The sequence below is a fragment of the Sylvia atricapilla genome, chromosome Z, assembly GCF_009819655.1.
Source record: "Sylvia atricapilla isolate bSylAtr1 chromosome Z, bSylAtr1.pri, whole genome shotgun sequence".
Classification (NCBI taxonomy): Eukaryota; Metazoa; Chordata; class Aves; order Passeriformes; family Sylviidae; genus Sylvia; species Sylvia atricapilla.
In genome coordinates, this window is record NC_089174.1 from 8,998,819 (window position 1) to 9,025,472 (window position 26,654).

The following is a 26,654-nucleotide window of genomic DNA, read 5'->3' on the forward strand; positions in this document are numbered from 1 at the left end:
TGTTAACACCTGTCTTTTACACTATAGCAACCCACAAATGAGAGATTCTTTGACCTAGGAGTAGTGTGTCTGCAGTCTGGTTGGAGAAATGAGCATCTGTAGTGATAGGTAGCTGGATGCTCTGGCCCATTGGATTCACTCCAGCATGCTCAGACTTCATGCTGTAGGGTGGTTTTGCAGCCCACCAGTCCCATGCAGTTACATTGGAGGGGAACTCAGATTTTTGAGTTTTCTGACAGCATCAATTCTGTTTTTAACATCAAGGTTTCCAATCTTGCCAGTACATGATCTTTATCTTCAGTTTCTATCACCAGACTGTAAGCTGCCATTGTTTTTTGTGTGCTTTCCATATATAGCTGCTTACCAGTGACCTGTCTCCCCTCCTTCAGGCTATCAACACTTCTGTATTTACAGTGGGCCTCTCATTTTCAGGCTTTCCCTTTTTTAGGGTCTGAGGTAACTCAGAATCAACACTTCCTGGCTGAGACAGTGCTTGTGTTTGACAAAACACCAACCGCTCCTCTGCCTTCCTCTTCACACCCACTCTGTGTTTCTTCTCTAGCTTTAGCACAATTTCTGCTAGCCAAATCGAATGCAGCTTTCTAGATTGTTAACAAAATCAGCTGTTTCAGGTTCTGTCATCACCAGTGGTGACAAATGTCCCTCCCTGGGACGATTCTCTCTCTCTGCTCACATCTGAAACCCAACTTCCATGCTTGAGGTGTGCAAGGAGCTCAGAGTTGTCAAAGTCCTTGGCAACCTTCCCCCAAGATGTGTTCTCACAACAGCCATTTCAGCTTTTTAAAATCATTACTATTCTTACAAGCATTTTAATACTCAGTAAACCAGTCTTGTGAGCTGCTACCAGCCTGAACCCTTTGCTGCTGCACTCCTGTTTCCCTCTGCACAGGAGTAACTGGTAGTATCTCTATGCTGTGATTTATAACAGTTAATTTGCAAGGAAATCTGTGTCTCTGTATTTCCTGAATTAGGAAGAGCTTCAAGGGAGGCAGCAGGAGTAAGTGCTGATACTTTCAATCCCTCTGTTTTGCCCTAGAGCACACCAGGAATTAAGTTGGGAGTTTGTTTTTTTAGTGTACAGCCATATTTCTCTGTCAGGTCTCCTGTCCTTCCCTTCCTCTTCCTCCCACAGCTTTATATCAGGAACATGATAACATTCAGTCTGAGGTATCCCTTGGGTCAGCTGGGGTCAGCTGTCCTCTGTCCTCTCCCAACTCCTTGTGCTGCCCCCCACAGTAAGCTTGCTGGTTGGGTGGGGTGAGAGGCAGAAAAGCCCTTAACCCTGTGTAATCACTGCTCAGAAACAATAAAAATATCTCTGAATTGTCTACACTGTTTCCAGTACAAATCAAAACCACAGCCCTACACCAGCTACTGTGGAGAAGATTAACTGTATCCCAGCCAAAAGCAGCACAGCTGTCACAATAGGTGGACAGGAGGCATGTTGAGGATGCGCTGTTTGGAGTAAAAATTACATTTGGGTTCTGGCTGCAAGGAGGAAATTTGCTCACATTCCCTGAGGACATGGGGGACCTGCACAGACGTAGAGGAAAGAATTGGCTGGCAGCATCACTATTACTGGTACTGATGCATGAGCCAGACTGGATTTCCCAATCCAAGACAGGCAGCCAGGTCTGGCAATGAGCACAGCCCATCTTTTCCCCTCATCAGCCACAATAAATACAGAGCTCCCTGGTGCCAGCTCTCAAAGGCGCAGTTCTCAGAGTGCTTCACGCACTCCAGACTTAAAACCCCAGCTCTTGTAGGTTTAATATGTTGAGTGAGGTCTGCTTGTTCCCTGGCTGCGCACCCGCTTGGCTGCAAGCGTCAGCCCCAGCCTGCGGGCAGGGTGTGGAGCACAACTGTCACTTCCAATCAGGGAAGCAGGCACATGGTGCAGGAGGGCAGAAGGAGTGCCTGTGAAACCTTGGGAACGCGGCAGCAGATGTCAGGGCACGGAAAGGAGTGAGCAAACAGTAGCAGCAATAGAAACTCATTCTGCTCCTACAAGCATCACTCTGCAGGTCTCCAGGATCGCAAGTGGATCGTGGTACTCAGTTGTTCCTCATGCACATCTTTCCTCCACTCAGTTCGGCTTGGGTTTGGATCCATTAGCCCTTGCTGATTGCTCTCAGTGAGAACAGGGACTGCTTTTAAGGGAGATGGGGATTGTGTTTCAGGGAGGAAGTCCTGCTTCCACCTTTGCAGTGGACCCCTTTCACTCTTTGGTGAAGAGGCTGGTATATCATCTCTTAGTGAATGTTTCAAGTGAATTCACTCAGTGTGAGGTGTTGCAAGCTGCCAGCATTCCCAGTTTGTACAAATCCCTCCTCCAGCAGTGGGAAGAACATTTTCCTTCTGTCTCAGAAACCGGCAAAGTCCTTGGCCTGGCTTGTGTTTGAACCCAAGCAGGAGAATCTTGCTTTAAAGAATCTCTTGGCATTTTGGAGCAATGTTTGTGCCACTTCTACTTCTACTGTATTAGGTGCTGAAAAACATAGGGTGGGTTTGCCCACACAATTGTGCAAGCCACTTGTACTCCAAGGTTTGGGCTACTATGGGTACATAAAACAGATGCTGACAACATGCCAGGCCCCACTATAACCTGTGCAGACCGGCCAGGTGGGAGAGGCTCCTTAAAATAGCATTTATGGTGCAAATAGTGACAGAAGTTCAGCAGTAATTACTGGTACTCACACAAAAGAAAACAGGCTAATGGATGCTGCCTTCTCACTAAAGTGTTCAGAGAGTCACAGCTTTAAAAATCGTAAAGAGCTGTTTTAGCTGCAAAAGGTGTAAAATGTCTGAGAGCCACAGAGAATTGAAAGAGAGAAGAAAATTATTTCATAAAGGGCTGTGGATTGGGGGATCTCTAGCTTTAGTGGCTGAAGTCTCCCAGCAGCTGAAGCAGTGCTTGACTAAGGCTCACAAGAAGGAAAATTGGAAATCCTTCCCAGAAGTAGAATTATTTGGTTCTGCTACACTTAAAGCATCCAGTACCACTGATGCAGGAAGCTGTGTCTCCTCGCTGAGGAGGTGAAAATGGGATGTATTCTGTCAGTGATTCCTTTTCCCATCAGCTTGGGAGCTGCTTGCTGTCACTGACATTAGGAAGACGCGCTGTTGAGCTAAAGCTGGGTTAGGACAGTTGGCTAGAGTTACTGTGGGTTAACTTCTTCAACATCGCAACAAGCAAAGTATGAAAGTACCAGGATGAAGATGCTGAGAAATACACTGTCTGTATATGGTTTCTTCTAGCTAGAAGTTCACAGGACTAGAAGTACCAAAACAAAAGACAGGAGAAAATTATGTGTAAGGCCAAAAAACTGCCCCAGGCCATTGTGTAAGCACACTTGTATTTATTGCCAAATAGAGGCTGTAGCTCCCAAGGATGGTCTAGACACATGCCAGTGAGCAGCTTTAGCTGGAACCCAGAGTTCACAGTGGAGCAGGTGACAGGAGGGAAAATAAAAGCGGTTACAAGATTGTGCCTGCTTTCCCTGGGGGATGCTTGAGCCCCTGCTACAGGAGCAGGAGTGCTGCCATGCATGCTCTCATTTTCAAGAGGCAGGTGGAGTTTTTCATCAGCTGAAATTGGTTTCGTTCCCAAGAATACTTTGGATCTGATACTTTAAAACCTCACAAACACCCTGGCTATAGGGGCTATTATCAGACTTTAAACTGAGCATCTACTTAGGTGCCTTGTGCTCACCTGCTTGCCAGCACTAAAGCTCTGCTGCACTCAGAGAGTGCTCTGCTGCCCAACACAATGTAGGGACCTGAAGTGGTCGAGACCTTTAGGGCCTGTTGTTCTGTCCCAAAGAGAACATGGTTCCTTGGCGTAGCACAGGTGGGGTCTTGGACCTCACACCTGAGCCATCTCATCTGGTACACTCTGTCATTGCTGTTCCAAGTCCAAGATTCACCTGCTCTTGCCAAAGTTGTGAGATCTGGCATATTGTGACATTAATGATTTTGGTGTCCTCTTGTTGCCATTCACATGGAGTGCAGGCTTAGATCCTTCTGCAAAATGGCTTTTGCCTGGAGTCTGTTGACACTCTGAAACCAGCCCCAGGTGTCCAGGATGCCTGGCCAACCAAGTGTATTGCAGCAGAGATTCCTCACCTAAGTGAGTGATGCCTTTGCTCTAACTCGAGGTCGACTGGCCATGCTAACATGGAGCTCAGGGTGGGCTGATGGTGGACGCAGCAGTACAGCTAATGGGGTTCCCTGCTTCCAGGTCCTGAAGCTGCAGTTTACCTTGGAGTCTCCACAGCGTTGCAGTGTGAGCATAAAGAAGCTGAGATGTTTATTTGGGAATGAGAAGTCTGTTTAATTTAGGCCTGCCCTAATTGCTGGCATGAAATCGTTAATTGTGTCATTAAACTATAAAGATCATCAATATGCTTTGATCTGACAAATATAGATGCCTTGTATTCAGGATGAGTCACAAATCTGTGAGTCAGGAGAAGTGAATGGATCGCAAATAAATGGCAATAAATGAATAGATTGGGGAGCACAGAATTTTGATGTGGCTAATCAAATTGTCTGAAAGGATTGAAGTGTGGTGCAAGGCTTTGATGGGTAATCCAAGACAGAGCTTTTTAACTAATACCTTGTTTTTCCTCTTTCTGTACACAGACAACATTTCCTGTGACTCCATCGCTTGCAACAAGCCCCACCATGGCTTTTAGTCCCTACCTGAGTCATGTTTCTCCTGGAATGGGCTTAGTTCCTGCAGAGCTTTTACCAAATACTCCTGTCCTGGTGTCTGGAAATCCTACTGTTACAGTACCAGGAGGCTCTGCTGGGCAGAAACTGATGCGTACGGATAAACTGGAGGTATTTGGACATCTGATACAATACTGCTGACAGGGATGAACAGGACATGTGGTCCCGGCTGTTGCTCTCTGCTAAAATGACCTGATGCAGCACAGTACAGAGTTTAACTTGCAGCTTTCCTAGCACAGGGCTGCTGCTCTCTGCCAGAGCAGATGCGTTTGCAGGGCCTTTTCCCAAATCCTTGGAAATTTGGGAAAATTCACTCTTCTGGTATCAGTGGGTATTAGAGCAGGGTTACAATTGGTTTTTTGTATGTGATCTGCCATGCTTAAAAAAAACCCCAAAAAACAAGTAGATGGTCTGCCCTTAAACTTTGTTGATTGGGAGATGTTTTGGTGGTAACATATATTTCCCTTTTCTAGAGATGGGGTTATTGAGCTTTTAGAGAAAGCTTTAAGCATTACACTGATGGGAGTGGTGAGTGTAAGGTTTTGGAAAGACATCTCTCCCTATCCAGTTGGCTAGATGTGCTGGGGCTTATTGGTGGAGGAGTTGTAAACGTCTTTCAAGCCCTAAGCAGAGACTCTGCAGGAGATAAGGGCTGAGGACCTGAATTCAGAGACCCCTGCAGGTGTAAATTATAACACAGGAAGATAGCAGAGAAGGGTGTAATTTCAAAACACATTGTTTTGTGTTATGTACTTTATCTTGCCTTGCTGACGTCTCACCTTTCCCCACACTCAGTCTGATTGCACATTGGTACATGAGCTACACCCCTTGCTATGTTATTCAACAACTTCTCTCAGTTCCTCAGACAAGAAACCTTGCAGAGTTTTTGTGAAACCTTTTCCTCTGCTTCTGATGCTTCAGTGGTCATAACTTACAAGGATGTGTGAGATCCTAGTATAGCTAGTAATTTTGGCAAAGCCTTCAAACACATTGCTGTGTGATCAAATGTGCTGTCATGTAATGCCAGGGTCAGGGTTTTATTGTGAAGGGCAGGGAGACTATTTATGTGAAAGAGGCATCTCATGTTTAAGGAAAAGTACTGTTGAAAATAGCAGTAGCATGTAACATTTAGAAATAAATGTCCTAGCCAAGAGTGTGCTCCATAACAAATACATCATTCAGATGAGACACAAATGGCAGAGTTATTAACATTTAAGCTTTAGAGGCAGCAGAGGAATCCTGAGCTGCAAAAGTTTTGTCAAAATGACGTTGATTTTCTAGGGTCACTTTCCATTCTATACAAAATCTGTACTTGCATTTGGTAATTTGCCTTATTAACCTTTTGATTTTTTTCATCCCCTGAAGCAGTTGTGAGTAGTACCAGTTGCCCCTGTGTCTGTTGATATATGTACTACCTCAGATGAGCATGGATTCAGAACATACACATGATTTAATGTGGCAAACTGAACTGATATTCTGTGTTGAAAATACTGAATGAAAAGTAACTTGATGTTCTGCTCAACAATGTGACTTTCTTTTAAGGTTTGTCGAGAGTTTCAGCGTGGAAATTGCACACGTGGTGAGAATGATTGCCGCTATGCTCACCCTATAGATATTGCAATGATAGACACAAATGAAAATACTGTTACAGTTTGCATGGATTACATCAAAGGTCGATGCTCTAGGGAGAAATGCAAGTACTTTCATCCCCCTGCACACCTGCAAGCCAAAATCAAGGCAGCTCAACACCAGGTGAACCAGACAGCTGCAGCTGCAATGGTAAGTAGAGCTCCTTAGCATTTCCATTGCTAAGAGATTTCACGTGTTGTATGTGTTATTTGTGGAAAAGTAGAGAGCTTTGTAAATGGCTGACTACAGAGCTGAGAGCATGTGCAAAATGCATCCCATCTCTTCATCCTGTCTCTGTGCTCATCACAGCATGAGGCCCTCAGTGGCACAGTACATCTCACCAGGTAGGGAAATGGTGCCCAGCCCTGTGATTTGCTGACATGACATTGTGATGTGACATGAATGCAAGTACAGCAGCATCCAACACCTTCTCTGGCTGAGTCATAGAGGTCAGTTCAGCTTCCTCAATACACAATATATCCTTTCTAGGGAAATCCTGGCCTGTTCTCTGCAAAAAGCAGATGATATCAGTTGCTTGAGCGTAGCAAATTTATGTCTGACACCTTTGCCAAGACTTAGTGAAATTACAAGGCACCAAACAAGGGTGACTTCCTGACCTGTTTGATGCTTTGAACCTGGTAACGGTGGTCCCACCTGCATTTTAATTTGAATTGTGACTACTTATATCTAGAGTTCTGAACATGAGTTAAGGAAGATTCACCAGGTGACTCCTAGCTGGTATAAACGTTTGCCATTCTGTTGAGTTTGGTTTAATGGGACCTGTTAATTCCAGAGACAAGAGAGCTGGGGAGGGAAGAAGAGCCCCAGGGCATTCTATCCCTGTGCATATAGGTGCCTAAATTCCTGATGTGGGAGGTAAAGAACGTGGAAGGAAACTCTTCCCTGTGGTGCCCAATAAAAAGATAAGCAATGGGCACAAATTGAAATTCAGGATATTCTGTTTAAACATATGGAAAAATTTATTTACCAAAGAGAGGTCTAACACTACAACAGGGTTCTCCATCCTGGTAGATACTGGGTACCTGCCTGAATGGAGGAATCTCAAGCAAATTGCTGTAGTTGATCCTACTTAGAGCAAGGTGTTGGTCTAGCTGATCTCTAGAGGTCCTTTCATCTCTATTGTGATTTCTTAACATTTTTAAAATTAACATTAAAAAGGCTCTTGCCTCCTCTTTTAATTGGAATTAAGGCCACTAAATTTTTTCTTAATACCTTTTTCTTAAGATAGTAAAGGATGTTGTTTTTAATTCACAATGAAATTTAATGCAGGGCAATTCTGGAAATTAAAGAAGTGCCCTCCTTGTAGCATCAGTATTACCTGGAAAGTAATTTGAACAATTAATTTATACTTCAGTGTTTATTTGTCCTGCAGAGTTTACTTATTAGTTTTCTTACTGTTTGTGTTGTTGTTGAAGTAAGAGTCCAGGTCTGTCAAAAAATAACCTTCTGAAATTAAATTCTTGCGTTTTTCACAATAGAATCTTTACTTTTTTGCTAATTATCTAGGACACTGCTACTGAACCAAAGCCAATGCATGTTTTATTCATCTGCTGGCTTCTCTTAAAAATGTAATTAACCCTATTTGTATGCTGTTAACTAGAACCTGTAAAATATTTATTGATGGCTTGTTGCATCATTCCTGCTACTAAAACAGCCTACATTATTCATTGACTTTTCAAGGTTTGATGCATTTACTGTACCTGTTGAGGTGTAAGATTTTGTTAAAGGAAAGAAAGGTGCTCCATTTTCTTGGAGGGAAAAACAGATGCCAGGCTATGGGTCTACATTCTAAAACAGATTTAGAATCTGCAATCCTGCAGTTACTTGATGTGCACAAGTAGTAGCTTTACTCACTCCTGCTTGGCTGAAGTCAGTGTAGCACTGGATGGACTGGGTAAGGCTTGGTCCCCAGTTCAGGACAGCACTTAAGCATGTGCTTGAAGCTCCCTCCTTTTGCAGTGGTCCTTCCCTCTCCACGAGTGCTCTGCTGGCCTCTGCATGATGTGTAGCTGCAGCATGAGGGCTGGAGCCCAGTGCCAGTCCCTGTGCAGGTGCTAATCCCTGAGTGCTCCTGCTCTGCTGTGCCAGCCGATGTGATGAAGCTCCAAAGCACGTGTCCTGTGATGACATTTCTTTACTTTTAAAACTTACCGAGGCAAAATAACTGACTTGCTGCTAGGCCAGGTAATTACCCAGCCACCCCATGTTGTGCATGCCTCGTCTTTTTAATATATTGTATAATGCATTCACTTTTTGATTTTTTTTCTCTTCGCCTTCCCAAATTGTTGCTCTCTCTTGACACACCTCTGCTTGCTGTTTTTGTTACTGTGCTTGATCCCCCTCCCCGGCCCATTGCCATCATGTGCTCGCTGCCTGCTAATTAAGACTCAGACAGCTGTCAGATCACTGAAGCGACCGCTCGAGGCAACCTTTGACCTGGTACTTGGACCTTTCACCTTCTCGCTTTGCACGTAACCATCTTAGTCTGCATGAAAGCCTTCTGCTCTTGGTCTGTGGTGTTAGTGCCTGGGGAGACTGCCCATCCCAGCCAGAAATGTTCACTGCGCGTTCAGACATGCCAATCCTGTGCCCCTCACACCATCCATTTATATCTGAGCTTTGCCTCCTGAAGCCTGGATGTGTTTTGGAGACAGTGAATAATTTTGACGGGAGGTGGCTCTGGCTTTTGAAGTGTTTTTCAAACACTGGCAGCTTTGGAGTCACAAGATGCAATGTTTCAGAGAGAATTTGAGAGTTTAGCTCATTAGGTCTGCAGTGTGCTCTAAATGCCAGAGGACTGGGTGGTTGCAGGACAGATGCAGTTACTTTTCTTTGTATTCCCAACATCATAGCATTGCCTGGCAGTGCCATGCTGGTAACTGCCATGAACAGAGTGTTCTGTGTAATGAGCACAACTGAGATTTAGGGGCAAGAGGGCTAAACAACATCCTTGGAGATCTGTGCTGGGAACTGAAGCAGGTGCAGTGTGGGACTTGGCTCGTGCAGTGGATAAGCTGGGGAGATAGATGACTGTCCCTTCATCTGGCTTTGTCTGTGATTCTTCTCCCATTCCCCAGTGGGACAGTGTCAGCAAAGGGGCCTTGCTCTGGGTGCCTTTTGCTTCAATCTCAAGCATGGGATCTGCTGTCCAAGCTTCTGCCTGCAAACTGTCTTCATATATACTGTCTTAGATTGTTTTATGACTCTCAAATAATATGTTTTACTTAGCTTTATGATGCTCATAGTGAGGCAAAAGTCATCCTTACAGTGCTGTCAGTCCTGGCTCCACAGAAGACAGCTCCTTCCTGTTTTCCCAAATAATAAGGGATACGATACATTTTAAAAGAAAGAGTTCCTGTTGCCCAGCTATAGCAGGGAGAGGGAAGAGTGGACACAGTGAAGCTGTGAAACCATCAAGCTGATGTTGCTTCTCATTCCTAGAGCTAGAGAGGAGAAGCTAACCTGCTCCTCTTCCTCTCCAAAGTCCTGGTTTTGGGTTTAAGTAGTCAACTCATCAGAGTGTTTGGCAGCAGCAGTAGGAAGCCTTGCTAAGGGGCCGCCTTCTGCCAGAAGTGGTGGAATGATGCTGAGAATGACATTGCAGCCTGTCACTTCCTCTGCTCATGGGTGACACAGACACAGCCCCAAAGCCACCTTGGCCCCAAAGCCAAGGTCCAGCAGGCAGGACCTTGCCAGCAGCACAGTGCTTTTCTGCCCTCTCCAAGAGCCACCACTCTGAGGAGACACAGTCTGGCAGAGGATGGGAGAGCCTGTAACTACTCCCCCACTGAACAAATCCTATGAGAGAAGCTGCTTGTACGAGTCTTCCTGCTCTGAGAAATCGAAAGGTTTGCAGCCACTCACTGGAATATGTCTCTTCCTCTGAACCCTTCATAAGTCATAGGAGCATGTATGATCTTCAGAGGAAACTGCTCACTTTGCTTCTGCTGCTTGCCAGGGAACAGGTGCTACCTCTGCCACATCATTTTGCGTTTGTCATGCCTGGCAGCAGACCCAGCCCCTCTTTGCTGACTGCAGAAGGGTGAAAGTGTGATCCTGTCCTAGGAGATAGAGATCTGAGGGGAACTTGGGAGGTGTAATGCAATTGTTTGTTGCAAAGATTTAATCCAGTTCTTGTCTTGCAAAAAATAACGAGATGTTTGTTAACCAGCACGTGGGAAATTCTGACTTTGGCATGCAATGTGTTTTTATCTGTCAGTCTTGCTGAAGAATTGCTTTCCATGCCATGCAGAAAAGTGGCACAAGCCTCTTTGTTCAGATGCTTATTCGAGCAGGAATGTGGCTTTCCCAGCACAAAAATGGGAGGCTGCCTGGCATTTAATTAGTGGAAATTGTTCATTTGGATCAGTGCAGGGCTATCACATGGATACTGAACTGAATTAACCCTTTCACTGGTGCAGATGGCCAGATCCTGTTGCAAAGGTTGAGTACCCATGTGTACACACAAACACACAGGAAAAAAGTCAGAAAAAGCTACTGTCCAGAACTGCTGCTGTATTTGTGGTGGTCAGAGCTTGTCCAGAGGGAAAGCACAAGCAGCTATATGAAGTGAACTCATCAAGTAAGTTCTTTTCTTTGCTACAAGCGTTTAATTCCTCTGCTGCAGTGGGGAGACAATTTGGTGGTGAGGAGTCTCTGCTGTCTTTTGTATATTCTGCTTGTGGGATTCCTTGAGAACCAGGACATGGTGCAAGAAAGAAATGTTGTATCCCCTCGAGCTGCTACAATTCCTGCAGGTCCTGAACGATACAAAAATTGTTGTTTCTGTCAAATGAGACACATCTGCTTGATCCTGTGTCCCTACCAGATCCCAGTGCAGAAGCTGTATTGGCCCAGCTTCATCATGTGCAATTTTAGATGCCTCTTCAAGGCAATATAGATGGACCTTTCAGTGCGCGTGCTCCTGGCCTGAGGCTCTTACCTCAGTGCACAGGCTGGAGAAGGGCTGAAGCCAGATCATTCTGTCTCCTTGGGCTGTCCTACACCTTGGAGTGGAGGATAAGATTGGTTGGCAGCAGGAGGAGCACAACTTCATGTATCCTATGTGAACACTACTCCAGCTGCTGGGGTGGAGGGATGACCCACAGGGCTGGGTCAAACCAGAAGCACATCAGAACCCATGTGGGTGAGCTGAACTTCAGGTGGCACAGGAGCTGCTGCAGAGTGCTTGTTTATTTAGAGATTGCATTTATTTTTGTTTTTCCACCTGGCTGCTGATGAGGGAGCAACAGTGAGGCTGCCATAGCTCCTTTCTTTCCCTTGGTCCCAAGGGGCTGGTAGCAAGTTAGGAGGGAGGGTGATGCTGGAGAGGTGATGGCATAATCTGATGTGTCTTGACATCCCTGAGGCCTGCTGGTATCTGTATGCTCCCTCTGACTGCAGTGCTGGGCTTAGGAATTGTCCTGTGACGTGCAGGGGCATCACAGCAAGGTCTCAAAGCCTTCAGCTGTTCTGCTTCTTGCACTACCATTGTGGGATTTGGGGTGGTGACAGCCTTTGGCCAAGGAGCAAGGAGTCAAAAGTCCATTATGTGCCTGGCACAGTTGCTTGGCTATAATTAGTACATTCTTCTTCTGAGGTAGGTTTTGGAAGTGTATGAAAAGGATTATTCGGCAATGGGGTACCATAAAGAGCATGAATTTAAGTAGCAAATTCTTCAGTCACTGTAAAGCTATAAAACCTCTGTGATGTACATGAAACTACTCCAGACTCTGTGAGCTGCAGATCTGTCCTGTGCCTGGAGGAATGTTCACATAGCCATCATTAAATAGACAAGTTGTAGGTAACAGGCAGATTTAACACAGATACAAATTAAACGTACATAGAAATTAAACCCCATACATCATCCTAAAATATAGATCTTAAGTAAAAGATTTTGGTGTCTATATCTGAGAATATTGTCCCATCTTTGCTGTCCTTTGGTAGCAGCCAGAAAAAATCTGGGAAGATTAAATCTTATTGCGAGAAGTGGATGCCCACTAGCATAGACAAAGGATGTGTGCATGTCTGAGGGCAGTTTTGCAAATGCAATGTCTTCTCATTTTCTTTTTTAATATTAAAACCACCCAAAAGCAACCGTGTGAGTAGAGATAGGATGGAGTAATATTTTGCCTGGAAGTATGTTGCCTAACATTTCTCAGATGAGCAGTCTCCTAGAGCAAATTAAAGTGAAACCTGTTTCTAGATGGCAACAAACTGTTGCAAGCTTTCACTTACATTCTGTTGTGTGTTGATCTTCATAACGCTTTAAAATCTCTTTACTTGCGTCCTTTCTTCTGAGTGTTGTGTGTTTGTAGCTTTAACCCTTCATTAGCCAAACATTCTCCATTCACCATTCATTTGTGACCTATTAAAATAAAAGTAGAAGTGATAACCCTGTTTTTCAGCCATTGCTTTGCTACATGATACAGACTAACAACTAGTCAGAAATGACCTGATTCTGCATGACTTCCACGTGCGTAAATCTCGTTGACGTCAATGGGAGTGTTACGTGCAAAAGGACTGCGGGGCATAATTAAAAAGGACCCTTTTCTATCACAATGTGGAGAAAAAAATGTGGTTTCTTACTTGGGTACAATGAAAAGCTGTAAATCATTAGAAACATTCCCGTCTCTTAAGAACCTGACATACTACTTTGCTGTTGAGACATGCTTGGATGAATGATGAGTAACTCACTGAGAGGAGTTCCTGAGTTGGGTTAATGCTTTTTACCAAGTCTAATCATGAAACAGGTTTGACAGGCTGGAAGAAGCCAAATGGTGTGATAGAATGAAAAGAAGGGGTTTGTCAATGGCTTTTTCCACTGTTAATAATGAGTGAGCAGTATTTGACTGATGGAGGCCACCTTCTATAAAGCGGGAGGTGGTCCAAATCTGCTGTGCCTCTGGTGTGAGCAGTGGAGAATCAGGCCTGGTCTTGACCATGTTGCTCTGCCTCTCTGCTAACAAGTGGAAATGCATTTTACGGTGAATGTAATGTTATGTGTGTAATTGTCAACAGCTTCAGCTTTACCATCTGGACACATGGGTTGGCTGCACACTGTGCACACTTCCACACATGCACACATACATGTAGGGAGGTGTTGAACTAGAGGCTAGCATCTGTTTTTTTTTCATGGCATTTGTTGCTTATGCTAATCTTCTTGGGTTTTATTTAGTCATCTACTATATTTTTCCTGTTTGTTTTGGGGTTTTTAATGCTTGTTGCCTGCAACTGCTCTTTGTAGCATCCTGTCCAGGTGATCACCTCTCCCCTTCCTTTTCCCAGTGCTTTTTTCTCCCTCTATACCCAAGTCAGTTTTGCTGAAAAGCTCCTTAGCATCCCTTCCCTTTCTGGACTCTGCCCCGCCTCCTGGTGCATTTACTAACTGCTTATGTAATGAAGCTGTTGTTTCACCCACTACTCGTACTGTGACTTAGCTGCCCTTCTCCTTCTTGTCTCGCTGAGTTGATAGAGTTGCAGGTGATTTGCAGCCAAGACCCTCTATTATTTATTGCATGCTTGACCCACATCTGGGCCCCTTATTTACTCCACTTGTCTTTAATGACTCCCTTATCCACAGGCCCTGCCGCCTGGTGCACTTCAACCTTTACCAAAGAGGCCAGCACTTGAAAAAAACAATGGTGCCACCACAGTCTTTAACCCAAGCGTTTTCCACTACCAACAGGCTCTAGCCAACATGCAGTTGCAACAGCCTACATTCATCCCTACAGGTAAGTGTCTCCTTTCTTTCCCACCATCATGGTTGTTCATTTTATGACCTCAGTGTTCAGTTAATGAGCAGTTTTACTTATAAGAGTCCTTAGCAAAACAGTATTGGTATATAGTTTCATGTTAAAAATGGATGAAAATAACATCTTTTGTTTTACTTTTTTCCCTTCACCTACTAGAATTTTGAGCTTTTCACATGTAAAAGATCCTTCTTAGCCCTTTTTGTGTGGTTTGGGGGGTTTTTTTAAGCAGTCAAACTAAGAAAAATGTCTGCATGTTTCTTGATTTCATACTTTCTGTTTTTCTTCCTTATGGTTCAGCTGGTTAATCCCAAATTAATTCTTTGACTCTTCCATAGTGCTCTTCTGGACTCATGTTAAAATGTCTTACAGACCTCTGTGCCTGCTCTCTTGAGACTATAGGCATCTCCATGAGCTTGTATCTCACTGACCTACATTTTGCAGCAGCTGTGATGTTTTAGAGGGAATGGTTAGTCTTTAGTAAATACAAATTATATAATCCTCTTTAAAGGCATATATTTCCCTCTTCCTTGTCTTTTGACCAGTACAATACCCTAAGCTTTTTAAAAGCAATTTAACTCCCTGCTTTTATTGTACCTTTAAGGTCTCAGAGTTAAATTGAAAGATGCAGTTCAGTAATTCTTATAGGACTGGAAATATTAATGTGACAGATGTGACTGACTTCTGACTAGCCAATTAACTGTAGCCAAATGAAAAACAAAACCTGCTTGGAGTGGAAAGTATTGTAAGTGGCTGAATTATTATAACTCTGAATTCCAGAGTTGATAGCTCATATTTTAGTATCATTATTATCATTCAGAGCATCAGGAAAATTGATGCCTGGTGTTTTTAATGTTTAATGCTGTATTTACTTCTCAGATGATATTTACAAAAATACACAGAGTGTTTGTCTGGGCTGACCCCTGGAGGTGAACACACAGTGGACCTGCACCTTGGCACTGTTGTTCTTTGGAGTCAGGGGAAAAGCTTTAGACAATCCTGTACTGAGAGCAAACTTTCTCAGGTGGAGTGTGGGTCCAAGGAGAGGGGACCTAAACCCTCTGCTTGTGGGGCCTTTCTGTTGTGAGAACCCTTGGAAACACTCAGAACTCAGCAGCTACCAAGATCTTCCAGGGAAGTGGACTCTTATGCGGAAAGATGGAGTGGTAGGCTCTTACCTTGTGCTCTGCAAAGTGTTGGAGGGGCTGGGTGAGCTGAGCTGACCTTACCACAGCTCTGACTGATGCCAAGTGAAATACTTCTTCAGGAAACCCAGACACCTTGGGGAATGCCAAGTCCTCCAGCTGGCTGCACACTCCTCTTCCTCAAGGTCACAGTTGCCGAAGTTGACATGAGGACATGAGGCATTTCTGATGGAGCACCATAAATCAGCTGTACCCAGCACTTGCTGTGCTGTGGTGCCAGTCTCATGGCAAGGAAATTGCGTGCAGGGCTGATGCGTAACAGGGCTGCTTACTGGCACCTGCTCTCATCTGAAGACATTAATGCTGAGCAGAGCAGCAAATTTCCAGTCAGAGGACGGATCTGTGATGAATTGATGTTACACATCAGACTGCAGATCTGGGCTTGGCCTTGGCAGTGCTCAGGAAGGCAAAGCAGAGAGGTGGCACGTCGCAGCTCTGTGGGGAGGGGAAGGGAGCTGTTGCTTTTCTTAGTATCTCCTGTTCAGTTGTTGAGAGATCAGCATTGTAGGTTGTCATGGCAGGGTGGAGTCAGGCTGTCTCTTGAAAATGGCATCACCACTGCAATTTTTTCAAGTCCGGAAAAATAAATGCCTCTTTCAGCTTAAACTTGAGATTTTGAAACAGAGTCCCTGCTTGCAGGAGTAAATTGCTTTTGGAAAGTCAATTTTAACATGAGTGTGGCATTCTTCTAAGGGCAATTTGTTTTCTGTTGACACAATCAGAAAGAAATCGGCATACCCAATACCCAGAAAATCCCAAACAACCCTGATTTTTGTGATCAGTTATATCATTTAATACCAAGGTGGGAGGAGTTTATTCTCTACTACCCAAGAATTAAAGAATTAATTTGGTTTGCTATGATCTCTTAAAACTGAGTTTAAACTATTGATGTACCAATATGCAGAATGTAGTTGCATGTGCTTAAATACTGAATGCTGGAAAGAGAATACCTGCTTTTTAGTTAAAGTGATATCTAACACTGAAGCTTCACTAATGAAATATCCCTTTTGTTCATCTTTCCACGCTTCAATGCATGGTGTGCAGGGTCAGTTCTGTGCATGACACCCACTGCAAGCGTTGGTAGGTTTTTCTACACAAACTTCTCAACTTTCCTAATCTGAAAGAGATTGCAAGTTAGTATGCATCAGTGAGAACCTGGGTGGCTGAGTGGTGTGACTGTCTATTCGCTGTCTTCTTTGAGGCTTAAATGATTGTATCTCTTTTAATTTCTGTGCAGTGCAGTGTTTCATGTGACTTACAATAAGAGAATTCAAGGTGATGTGTTCCCACCCCTATTTAGTTCTGCTTCATAGACAAGAATCTGTCACTTAAATGTCTTTACAACCCATTTAAGTCATCTGACACAAGGAAATAGAAGTGGGAGGATCCTGTTGGCTTATTTTTGGTTTATTTTGTATCAAGCAACAGGCGGATTTAAGATCGGAGTTTTAGTTGTCCTTCTGAGGATATTTTAGGAGACTGGTTTAACAAAGGTGCTAAAGAGAAACATATCAGAGGTCAGCTCCTCTGCTGGAGTGGGGTGCTGCTTGTTCAGCAAGAGAAGCAGGGTTTGGATCGTGGACTTGCTGGAGAGTCATCTCTGTAGGGCAGTGTTAGGTGTGCAGGTACAGGAGATCATAGGGAGGTACCACTGCAGGTGCATGTGGGATGCAGGGAGGCAGTGAGTACGTGCTAATTAGTGCTGCAGGGATTCACTCTGTTCAGGCTCAGCATCTGGGTCTTGATGAAACCTCTGCAGGCCTTTGAGGACTTTCCCCTCTGTCTACAGCGGCTGGGCACAGCAGGGCAGGTGAAAGCTGAGCTTTCATCCTCTAGCCAAGGTTGTGCAAGACTACCAGCATGGAGGTGTGTGCCTGCTTTAGCCAGAGGAAGAGAGGCAGGAGCCCTGGTGGGGGTGGTGCAGGGCTTTCCAAGAGCAGGTCTGGAAGCTCTGGCATGAATGGCTCAACACTCTGCTCTTGAACCCTATAGCACAGGGAAGACACAAGCCTGCATGTCAGGGAGCTGAGTCCCTCAAATACACCTCTGCCTGTAGGAAACCCCAACCCACACGTTCCAGCATCTCGTGGCCGGAGTGTGCCCAGCTGCAGGCACACGCTCCTTCCCTGCTGGGGCTGGCCGTGGCTGCTGGGGTAGGGGGAAGGCAAATGCTTCCCCACCGCATGTTTCTGGGGATTGGCTGGGTCTTCCTGTGGGCTCCTCTGCCCCACAAACCACCCATGGGTTTGGGGGATGCCCGTGTGTGCACCAGGGCATTCCTTCCAGCACTGTGCTCTGCAGGACGTGCAGCTTCAAAGAGGCTGCCAAGCTCCCTGCTGCCATGTTGTCCTTTTGGATGCTCTTCCTGCAAACTGTAGCTGTTCAGATGCATTTGTGTATTTTCCCCCTCTCTGTCCCTTCCCCATTCCATCCCCCCACCCCCCACCCTGCAAGAGGGGAGATTTGCCAAATCCTATAGAATTAGGGTGGAAAGGAAGCATGCTGAATTTGTACGGAGAGAGCCCAGTCTGCCAGCCCGCTCGTTTGCTGTGCCTCCAGCTCTGTCCCGTGCCAAAACATTGTCCCTGCTAGAGAGAGGCGAGAAAACCTGGTGAAAGGGCTGCGGCAGCCGCTGCAAAGTGCATCATGTACCTCTGGTTGCTGGCGGGGATGGGGTGGGGAGGGAAGGGGACAAGCTTTCCCAGGCGGGTGGGAGGGTGCGCTTGCCAAAATGTCCCCACCCAAAGGAACGTGCACTGGCTGTGTCTAACTCCCCACGGGTGCAAGCTGACGTGGGCTTTTGCTAGCACACCCATCCTCTCCCCCCTTTGGAAATTTGGCCCTCGGAGTCTAATACATCATTGTTCTGCTTATAAATGTACTAAGTGTTGAGAATGTTTTGGTTTTTTCCTTAATTATAATTGTAATTGGCTTTTCCCCTTCTCTCTTGTTTATTTTTTTTCCCAACGCTGTCTTGCTTTGCACTGTGATTGCATGCTGCGCCCCGATGTGTCTCCTTCATGACGATGTCACATGGCTTGTTGCTGTGATTCCTGCCACGCCCCCAAATCCACCACATGTTGCCATGGTTACATAAAACCAACCAAACAAAATATATATACGCTCCACCCTCCTGTATGTCGCTTCCATGGTTCCCTTCCGAAAGTGCCCATGATGCACGGTGCTACGCCCACCACTGTGTCTGCAGCAACAACTCCTGCCACCAGCGTCCCCTTCGCTGCAACAGCTACCGCCAATCAGGTTTGGCCCTTTCAATGGCTTTCTTTCACGCGTTCAGATCTTGAGGACCGGGCGAGGGCTGGATCCCGTGCGGGGTCGAGCGCCGTCCTGCCCGGCTCGGCGCAGGCTGGGGCGCGCAGAGGCAGCGTGTGTGTGTGTGTGTGCGAGTGCCCGGGGATCCGAGAGGGGCCGCTCCTGCCGCTGCGGGCTGGGCACAAGCCCAGCCGGAGCGTAGGGATGGGCGATTGGCAGGGGAACAGGCTCTCCTCCCAAAACACACCTCCCCCCGGGGCCTTGAAAAATGGGCTGTGAATCTACCATGCGGTGCAGTCACGAAAGACCTGCAGCACTTCTGCTTTCAGTCTCAAGCAGAAATACCACCCCGAGCATCTTTCTCTGTGGTATTTTGGCATGTCCTCTGTGGGCTGGAAAGTGGAAGTGGAAACACAAAGTGGCCTCCCCTCACTACAAAATTGGACTCTAAAAATTACCGAAAAATCCCCAAACAACCAAAAATGAAAAATCGGGGGTGAGGCTGTGAAGTGTAAAGGGTTTTTTACGCCAATAGCATGTCACCCATCCCTACAGAAAGGACTCTGGATGTGCAGTACGTGCCATTGTAGCACTGCCATAAGTGTACAGGATTCCATGCATGTCTGCCGAGCCATAATTCTTTCCAAAACTTTCTTCTGAAGATACTGAGTGTGATGGCTGCTTCTGCACCAGTCCTAAACTGTATATGCACAACCTGTCCTAGTGATGTTTTCTGATAATTTGGTGTGACACAGCTTCTCCCAGTTAGACCAGAGACATATTTAGACCAGAGACTTTATAAATTTTTTCCCCCAGGACTAATTTTAGCATTTTTGTTTGTCGTGCTCTCAGGTTTAGAGCTATTGCAAAGAAATTGGGGTGTCACTTCGCTCTGTAGGAGGCCGTTAGCCATGCTGAATGCCAGTAATATCTCTGGGGGCATCATCTAGTCTTTTGCTGGTTTGAGGTCATGAGGATTTCAGTAGTTTTGCCTGCATAAGTCCTAGGCAGTGTTTTACTGCTTGCAGTAGGAATTGCCAGTCTTTTTCTGTGCTTTGTCGTTATTTTCAGGTAGAGCAGGTCTTAACTCAGACTTGTATTGGTCATGAGAGGAAAGTAGAAATTCCTGTGCAGCGTTGCTTTGTGGCTGTGTGAGTTGTGTTTCAGCCAGATAGTTTCAGAGCATTTCTGTTTTTCTTGTAGTCTACGGAGTCAAAATCCCAGTACACCAGGTGCTCCACAGGGCATCCGTAGTGGTGCAGCTCCATTGTACTTAATGTATAGCAAAAGAAAGACTTGGGAGTGGATCCTGTTTTATAAGACATTGATGTACATATTAACCTGATACTGAAGACAGAATGAACAGGCTGATCTCAAGGCGATGTTTTAATGTGTTGTGTTCTTTGTGTTTTTTTGCTGTAGATATCCCAGTTATCAGTAGATGAACTGAGTAGCAGCATGTTTGTTTCACAGATGTAGAAGTTCCCGATAGAACAGTAAGTTCCTTTTTGGTGTTTCTCTTTATGGTGAATTGATGTGTACATGGGCACTGCATCTCCTAAACACGAGGCTGGCTCAGGCAGAGGGGCTGAGCCCATATGACCCCACTGGCTTTGTGCTCTACCAACTCAACAGGAATTCAGCAGCTGCAGCACAGACACGGACCAGCCCCATGGTTTGTAATGAGTTTCCTGTGTCTCAAAGTACCTGTGTTGCAGTGTTCACAGCCTCCCTGTGCATCCCCCCAGTCCATGGCTCTGTTTACAGGTTGCTCTTGCTCTGCACACCTCCCAGCTGCCTGCAGATGCCTCAGGGATTTGCAGTGTTGATGGCAAAGACTGCTCTGGTAATGAGTCAGCTAAAAGGTGTAACTTCTCTTTTGCTTTTAGTGACATATTTCCTTTCCTGGGGTAAGCATGATTGGGTCAACAGCAGCTGCTGTGCATCTGCAAGGCTGAACATAGTCTGAGCAGAACTCTGCTGGTCAGCTGCAGAGAGAGCCTGGCTCATGGTCGGTTGAAGACCAGAATGAATGTCATAAGCAACACAATCTTCGCCCCACCTGCAGATCCTGGGCTTCCCTAGGATGATAGTTTCCTCTGAGGGGAATGATGGAGGAATTCGTCTTTGGACTTAAGGAGTACTGTTTCACAGTCATGGCAGCAGTGTCATTTTTCCATTGCTTTTCTTTGTGAGTTTTAGCTCATGTTCATGAGCTGAAATCTCTGATTAGTTTCAGTTCTTGACTGTGTTTTTTACCCCAAGAGAGTAAAGAGCAGTTCAGCCAATTCAACAAAAGGTAACCAGATTTTCTCAAAGCAGCCATTTAGTATACGCAGATATGCAATCCATTTCTTCCTTAGGTCACATATTACAGGCAAGTCCTTAAATACTGGAAATTAATTTGGCAAGCAGTTCTGTAATGATGTCTATTAGAAATCAACAGAAGCTACTTTCTCAGTGTTGGCCCTTATCTCTGCTGACCTTAATTAAATACCGTATGTATACATGACCTGCTAACTGTGGCTGTGGACCCTGTTCATGAGGGGTGACACCAAGCTTATCCACATTAGTGAAAATGTTCAGCTTTGACTGTACTGCTATTCCAAATGACAGACAGACATGACACCTGACATGTTAAAATGTTAACCCATTTCCATAACATGTGTAAACCAGCCAGTTCCACCCGATAAGGTATCATTTTATTGGAAGAACGTCATCCTGAAGTCTTCAAAATTGTTTTCAGTGTTTTTTCAGGAGACTTTCTCTGAGTGGGACTTTGGTAACTGAAACACTCGCTGCTCTTACAGATGTTTTTCTTTTCTTCCGTGGTTGAAATAGTCCTGGTAGCTAAGCTGGTTGGTCTAAGTCTGCAGGAGATAAGTTGTTGGGTCCTTCAGTGGGGGATTTTCATGAGTACATCACAAAGAGGCAATTTTCTCCCAGAGGAGGGTCCTCTGAGCACAGGGCTTCTGTGTCTGTGTTTTATCTCTGGGCTCAGTTTGCCTTTGGCTTGTGACTCCTTAGGATCAGATTTAATGTGACTGTCTGAAGGGAACAAGAGCTAACACAAATCAGGGATTCTTCTTGCTCTCTCCTTAGCCACCCTCTACTTGGCATCCCATCCAAAAATCAAAACTACTATTTATCCACCTCCCTCTTTCATTATTTGTCCCATCATTGTGTTTGAAGTGCATGGGAAAGAGACAGTCATATGTGCAGATTTAAGAGGATGCTAAGTGTGTTATTGGCAATTTCTTCCCGAATCAGAAAATTAACGGAATAAAATGTCTGTCTGCAACACACTAATGACAACATCTTGGGCAACACATTGAGAATGTAAATATACTAAAATTACTTCTAAAATTTAGATGTATTAACCTCTCACTATTTCTTTGTTGTTTTTTCTTTTCTTCCCTCTGCAGCAGACCATGTTGAAATTCTGAACAGTAAAATTATGGAGCACCAGGACTTCTTGGTGGGAAGCTGCGCATGGCCTTTCTGTATATATTCCCCTCTTCCCTCTATCATTCTCTACCACCTCTACAGTAAGCCTGTTGCAGCCTACATGTTAACCAAAAACTGATCAATGGGAATGTCAAAAAAAAAAAATAAAAGAAAAAAAAAAAAAAAAGCACTATAGAAACAATTAACAAACAGCGCTCTGTTATATGAGATATACAAGTAGGAGATTATAATAGACTTTTATAACACATTACTTTAACACACTTAATCATTTTATGACTACCATCATGATAAGTGCATCTGCACAGCGGACTGTTGGTTTACTGTATACTATCGATGGATAAATGTTTGTCTTGTTTTTAAAGTGTTATCTTACTGTTTTGTTTACATCATAGTCTATTGATTTGTTTTAAAGTGTACATCATTATCAAGTATACTCAATACCATTTTTTCATTATTGTTATGTCTTAAGTTTTCATATACTGTAGGTTTTATGGGGTTTTGTTTGTTTTTTACTAAAAATGTTATTGTGGGAAACAGGAATTATGTGCTTGAAAAACACGACAGAGAATGTTCTGCCCTTTGCTGGATTTTGCTGTTAATGTCAGCTAAAGTTGCTTATGTTAAATGCTCCTTTTATAATTTAAAACTTGCCTTCAGATGGTCTCCAAATTTTTAGTACAAGTGATATGAAAGAACAGCTATCATTTTAGTCCAGTTCAGAGTTCTTCTTTCAATACAATGAGCTGATTCTGGAAACTTTTGGAAAAAAGAAAAAACACAAAAGCCCAGGCTCAGTAAGGGGACAGGAACAATTTGCTCAGACAGGGGTAAGCATCAAGGGATTTCTGCAGCTCTGTTGTCCATTGAAGTGCATTCTCAGCTGCAAACGGCGCACAATCTCTCTCGCTGTTCTCATGGTGCAGTCAAAACAAACAACAAAAAGATGGTGGTGGAGTGAGACAGCTTCAGTTGGGCAGAAGCTCATTGCATTGGAGAGGAGCAGGTGCCAGCCGTTGGCTGGGGAGGGCCCGGGGCTGTGGCTCAGCCCAGGCTGGGTAGCACCGTGCCCTGGGGCTTGTCTCCACTAAGCATGCTGAAACATTTTGGCCTGAAATCTTGTATGTGTCTCTTGTTGAAATTTTGTCAGCATGCCCCATTTATTTAATCACCATTTTCCATAAGTGGGTGATTTCCACACACGTCCCCACCCCCCATGATCTCTGGCCCTGTAAAGCAAACACAGCAGTGACAAAGCAGCAAAGAGCTCATCACAAGCTTTGTGCTGTAGATAAATATTCGTCTTAATGGAGTTCCTGTCGGTCAGTGGATTTATTTTGGCACCTTCTACTTGATCAAGAGCAATGTTTGCTGCACAACAAGGGCTAGTTCTCAATACCTCCTTCTCATACGCACGAATAAAACCATTTCAGCCCATGCACCCTGGACAGCCCTGCCTGTCGTTATGCTGCGTTGCTGAACAATCTGGCTGCAGAAATGCATTTTGGTTGAGAATACCTCCAAATTCATCCCTGTCATAGCTCTACAGTATCATTGGCATTATGGAAGAGATGGATTTGCTGCTGTAAATCCACAAACTCTGTACAAGGAGAAAGAGAATCAAGCAAGAGGCCAGCTCACAGTGTCTGGAGGGGCAACCACCCCGAGCTCAGAGTGGTCCTGTAGAGTGCCAAATTCAGACAACCAGATTTTCTTCTCTTTTCCCAGTTCCTTGGCCTTGGTTAGATTTTCCTTGCCCCCTCTCCTGCAGTATGAACACAGACAGTTTGCTAGATGTGTATCTCCACGGGCCATGGGTGATGGAGGTGCCCCTAGGGCACAGCCTGTGTGCCCCAGGGCAGGCTCTGACCATCTGCCCGTGGAGATTCACTCATAGCACCAACCTTTGAGGAGCCCAGCTCAAGAAGGCCTTGAGGAATCTTCTTGTTCAATTCAGCAGACTTTGAGCCAAACCCTGACAGAAAGGGGAAAAAAACCACCCACCCTAGACCTCCTTTATGGACCCTGAGTTTTGACAGTCACTTGTGTCCGTGGATGTTCCCCAGCCATCTGTGCTCACAAGCAGCAGAGTGGCCTGAAATCAGTGACTCTCATTTGTACTGACGACCACATACCTGTTCTTTTCACCACTGTGTTTCTGTTTCCCGAAACCATAACATTGTTAGTGGAAAAAGTGAATTTGAGTACTTCCTGTTTGAAATTATTTGTGTATCAAAAATGGGTTTTGCACAACCTGTGCCAGTGCCTCAACAAAGAACAGAGCTGATCTTCTTAAGCCAGAAAGGATGCATTCAAGCTTGTATGGCTTTATGAGTTCAAGGAGGTTGAAATTTTTTCAGTGCTAAATGGATTTTTGTATATCTTGAAACTTTGATGTAACCTCCTATTTTATTTATCGACTTAAACATCTGGCATAGATGTGCATAGAATGTAAACCTAGAATACAGCTGTTTTCATGTCACATTTAAAGCACTGAAAAAAAAGGCGTTTAAGGATTATTTTTTATTAAAGAGGTCCAATGAGGGATGTTCAGGGTAGTTATATTAGGTGCCACAACAGTTTTTATATTGCTGGCAAATTTAGAGTTAATTTGTAAATGAGTTTAAGGAAAGAAAAGCTTGAAGCACTAAACTTCACCAAATTCAAAACAATCTCGGCAAAAATGCCATTTTGAGGTAGCACTATTTAAACTAGTTGTGCAATGACTTGCTCTAATTTTCTTTGTTCAAGAAAGAAAAGAAAAAAAAACCAGTCGCCAGACTATAAATTTCCTAAATAGACTATTACAAAGTCACCGAGCTAGTTAGTGACTCTAAACAAATGTCATAAAAGCATGAATATCATCCTTTATTTGACAAGAGATGTATGTAAGTTTGTTTAAATCGATATAATTTTAGTGACATTTTTATAAGCTTCCCACTTTCCATGAACCTATATTTTTTATTTATCCAAAGTTATTTCTCTTTGTCCATTTCTCTCAGCCTTATGCAAACAATATGCAAGAAATGCTGAAACTTGGATAAAACGGGTCATGCAGAGGGAAAATGAAAGCTGAGATTGATCATTTTCACAAAAAAAGGTTGTTAGTAGTTTCAATAAAAAGTACTACTACTAAACTGTAACATAAGCAGACAATAAAAGAGGGATTTAAAATAAAATGGATTCATAAAACTATTAAGATTATTTTTGTTAAATACAGTCTTTTTAGTAATTTGGAACATGATTTCACAATCAGCCGTGTTTTTTAGTTGGAAATTTTTAGCTGATGATTTTTGACTGTGTATTTTTGCATCGCAATGTTCTAGAAGCCGTTACCTCCCCGGGCCGCCCCTCCGAGCTGCCCGAGGGTGGCACGGCCGGGGACCCTCCTGCGGAGCCGGCACCGGAGCCGGGAGCGTGTCGGCGGCGCAGGCGGCCGGAGCGGGACGCGCTGTGCCGGCGGCATTCCCTGGCCTGGCTGGGGCTGCCGCGGTAGGAGTAGCTCTAGGACGCGCCGGGTACACAACGATTGACAAACTGGAGTCCTCGTTTTGTTTATCCCTTGTACATTTCACAGACATGAAAATTGAAAAAGGTGAAATTTATGAGGAAAATCTAATTTCCCATTCCTGTTGAATGGATTTAGTTTGATACTGACCTGATTTTACCATGTGCCTGTTGAAGGCCTTAGAGTATATACTGTATGTTAAAGACTGTAATAACTTTAAAAAAAATAGTTGATAGCCTAATCCAAATGTAAATAGAGCTACAACTCATTGTTACTAGGCTACAACGCATTAATTCATGTCATATATTTTCATTTCTCTACCATTAGTTTTTAAGGTTTTCATTATTGCTTTCTTTGATATCTTTATTAACTAATGAATTTTATTTTGAAGGAGAGTTAGAGAAAGTTTAAAATTTTTAATACATGTATTCAGCCCATTTAGTTATATTCTAAACCAACACTGAAGCATGGTAAGGTATAGAATACAGTCCATAACTAGTTTGTATAGTTTACAGTTTAAGAACAAAATTAACTTTGTATGTAACTCCTACAATGATAGATTCATTGTTAACTAATTATATTAAGTTGTTGTTGCTATGGCAACAAAACTACAACATGGCTACCTTTGTATACATTATTTGTGAAATTTTCACATGTAAATTAAAAGTGATGTGTAACAGTATGAGCTTGTTAAAGGTACAGTTCGATACTGTCAGATAAAGATATGATTGAATATTTTTAAAATCCCAAAGTCCCATGTGAACGCTGAATTTGTGTCTTTAAGGTCACTTTTTCAGTCAAGAAGTTTACAACACATGGATTTAGAGTCAGGTTTTATAGCTTGTAGAAATTGTTGTGTGGCAAGGGTTATTCCACAGTATTTTCACTTCGGAAAAACAGCAGCCTGTATTTACAACTAGTGACCGGTCTTGCTTTCATTTCACATCCATCACACAGTGGGAATTCAGAATTAATCAGTTTCAGTAGTACTGTAGCTTTGCCTGCAATTTTCTTTTCTCCAGAAATCGAACACTCACACGATTACATTAC

The 26,654-nt window shown here is 44.1% G+C and overlaps 1 protein-coding gene across 8 annotated transcripts in view; it reads left to right on the forward strand.

Annotated features, from left to right (window-relative positions):
* The window catches only part of LOC136374069 (muscleblind-like protein 3), an 88,499-nt gene extending 63,164 nt beyond the window's left edge, over positions 1-25,335 (forward strand). For 5 of the 8 annotated variants that reach the window (XM_066339237.1, XM_066339234.1, XM_066339236.1 and 2 more), the window contains 7 exons: positions 4,663-4,863; positions 6,295-6,531; positions 13,985-14,135; positions 16,403-16,438; positions 18,525-18,619; positions 20,054-20,127; positions 22,057-25,335. In XM_066339237.1, the coding sequence (XP_066195334.1) occupies positions 4,663-4,863; positions 6,295-6,531; positions 13,985-14,135; positions 16,403-16,438; positions 18,525-18,619; positions 20,054-20,110 (777 nt within the window). In that variant the 3' untranslated portion in view covers positions 20,111-20,127; positions 22,057-25,335. The remainder of the gene's footprint in view (positions 1-4,662; positions 4,864-6,294; positions 6,532-13,984; positions 14,136-16,402; positions 16,439-18,524; positions 18,620-20,053; positions 20,128-22,056) is intronic. The other 3 variants (XR_010745807.1, XM_066339235.1, XR_010745808.1) reach the window with 3 other exon arrangements.
* The last annotated feature ends 1,319 nt before the right edge of the window (positions 25,336-26,654 follow it).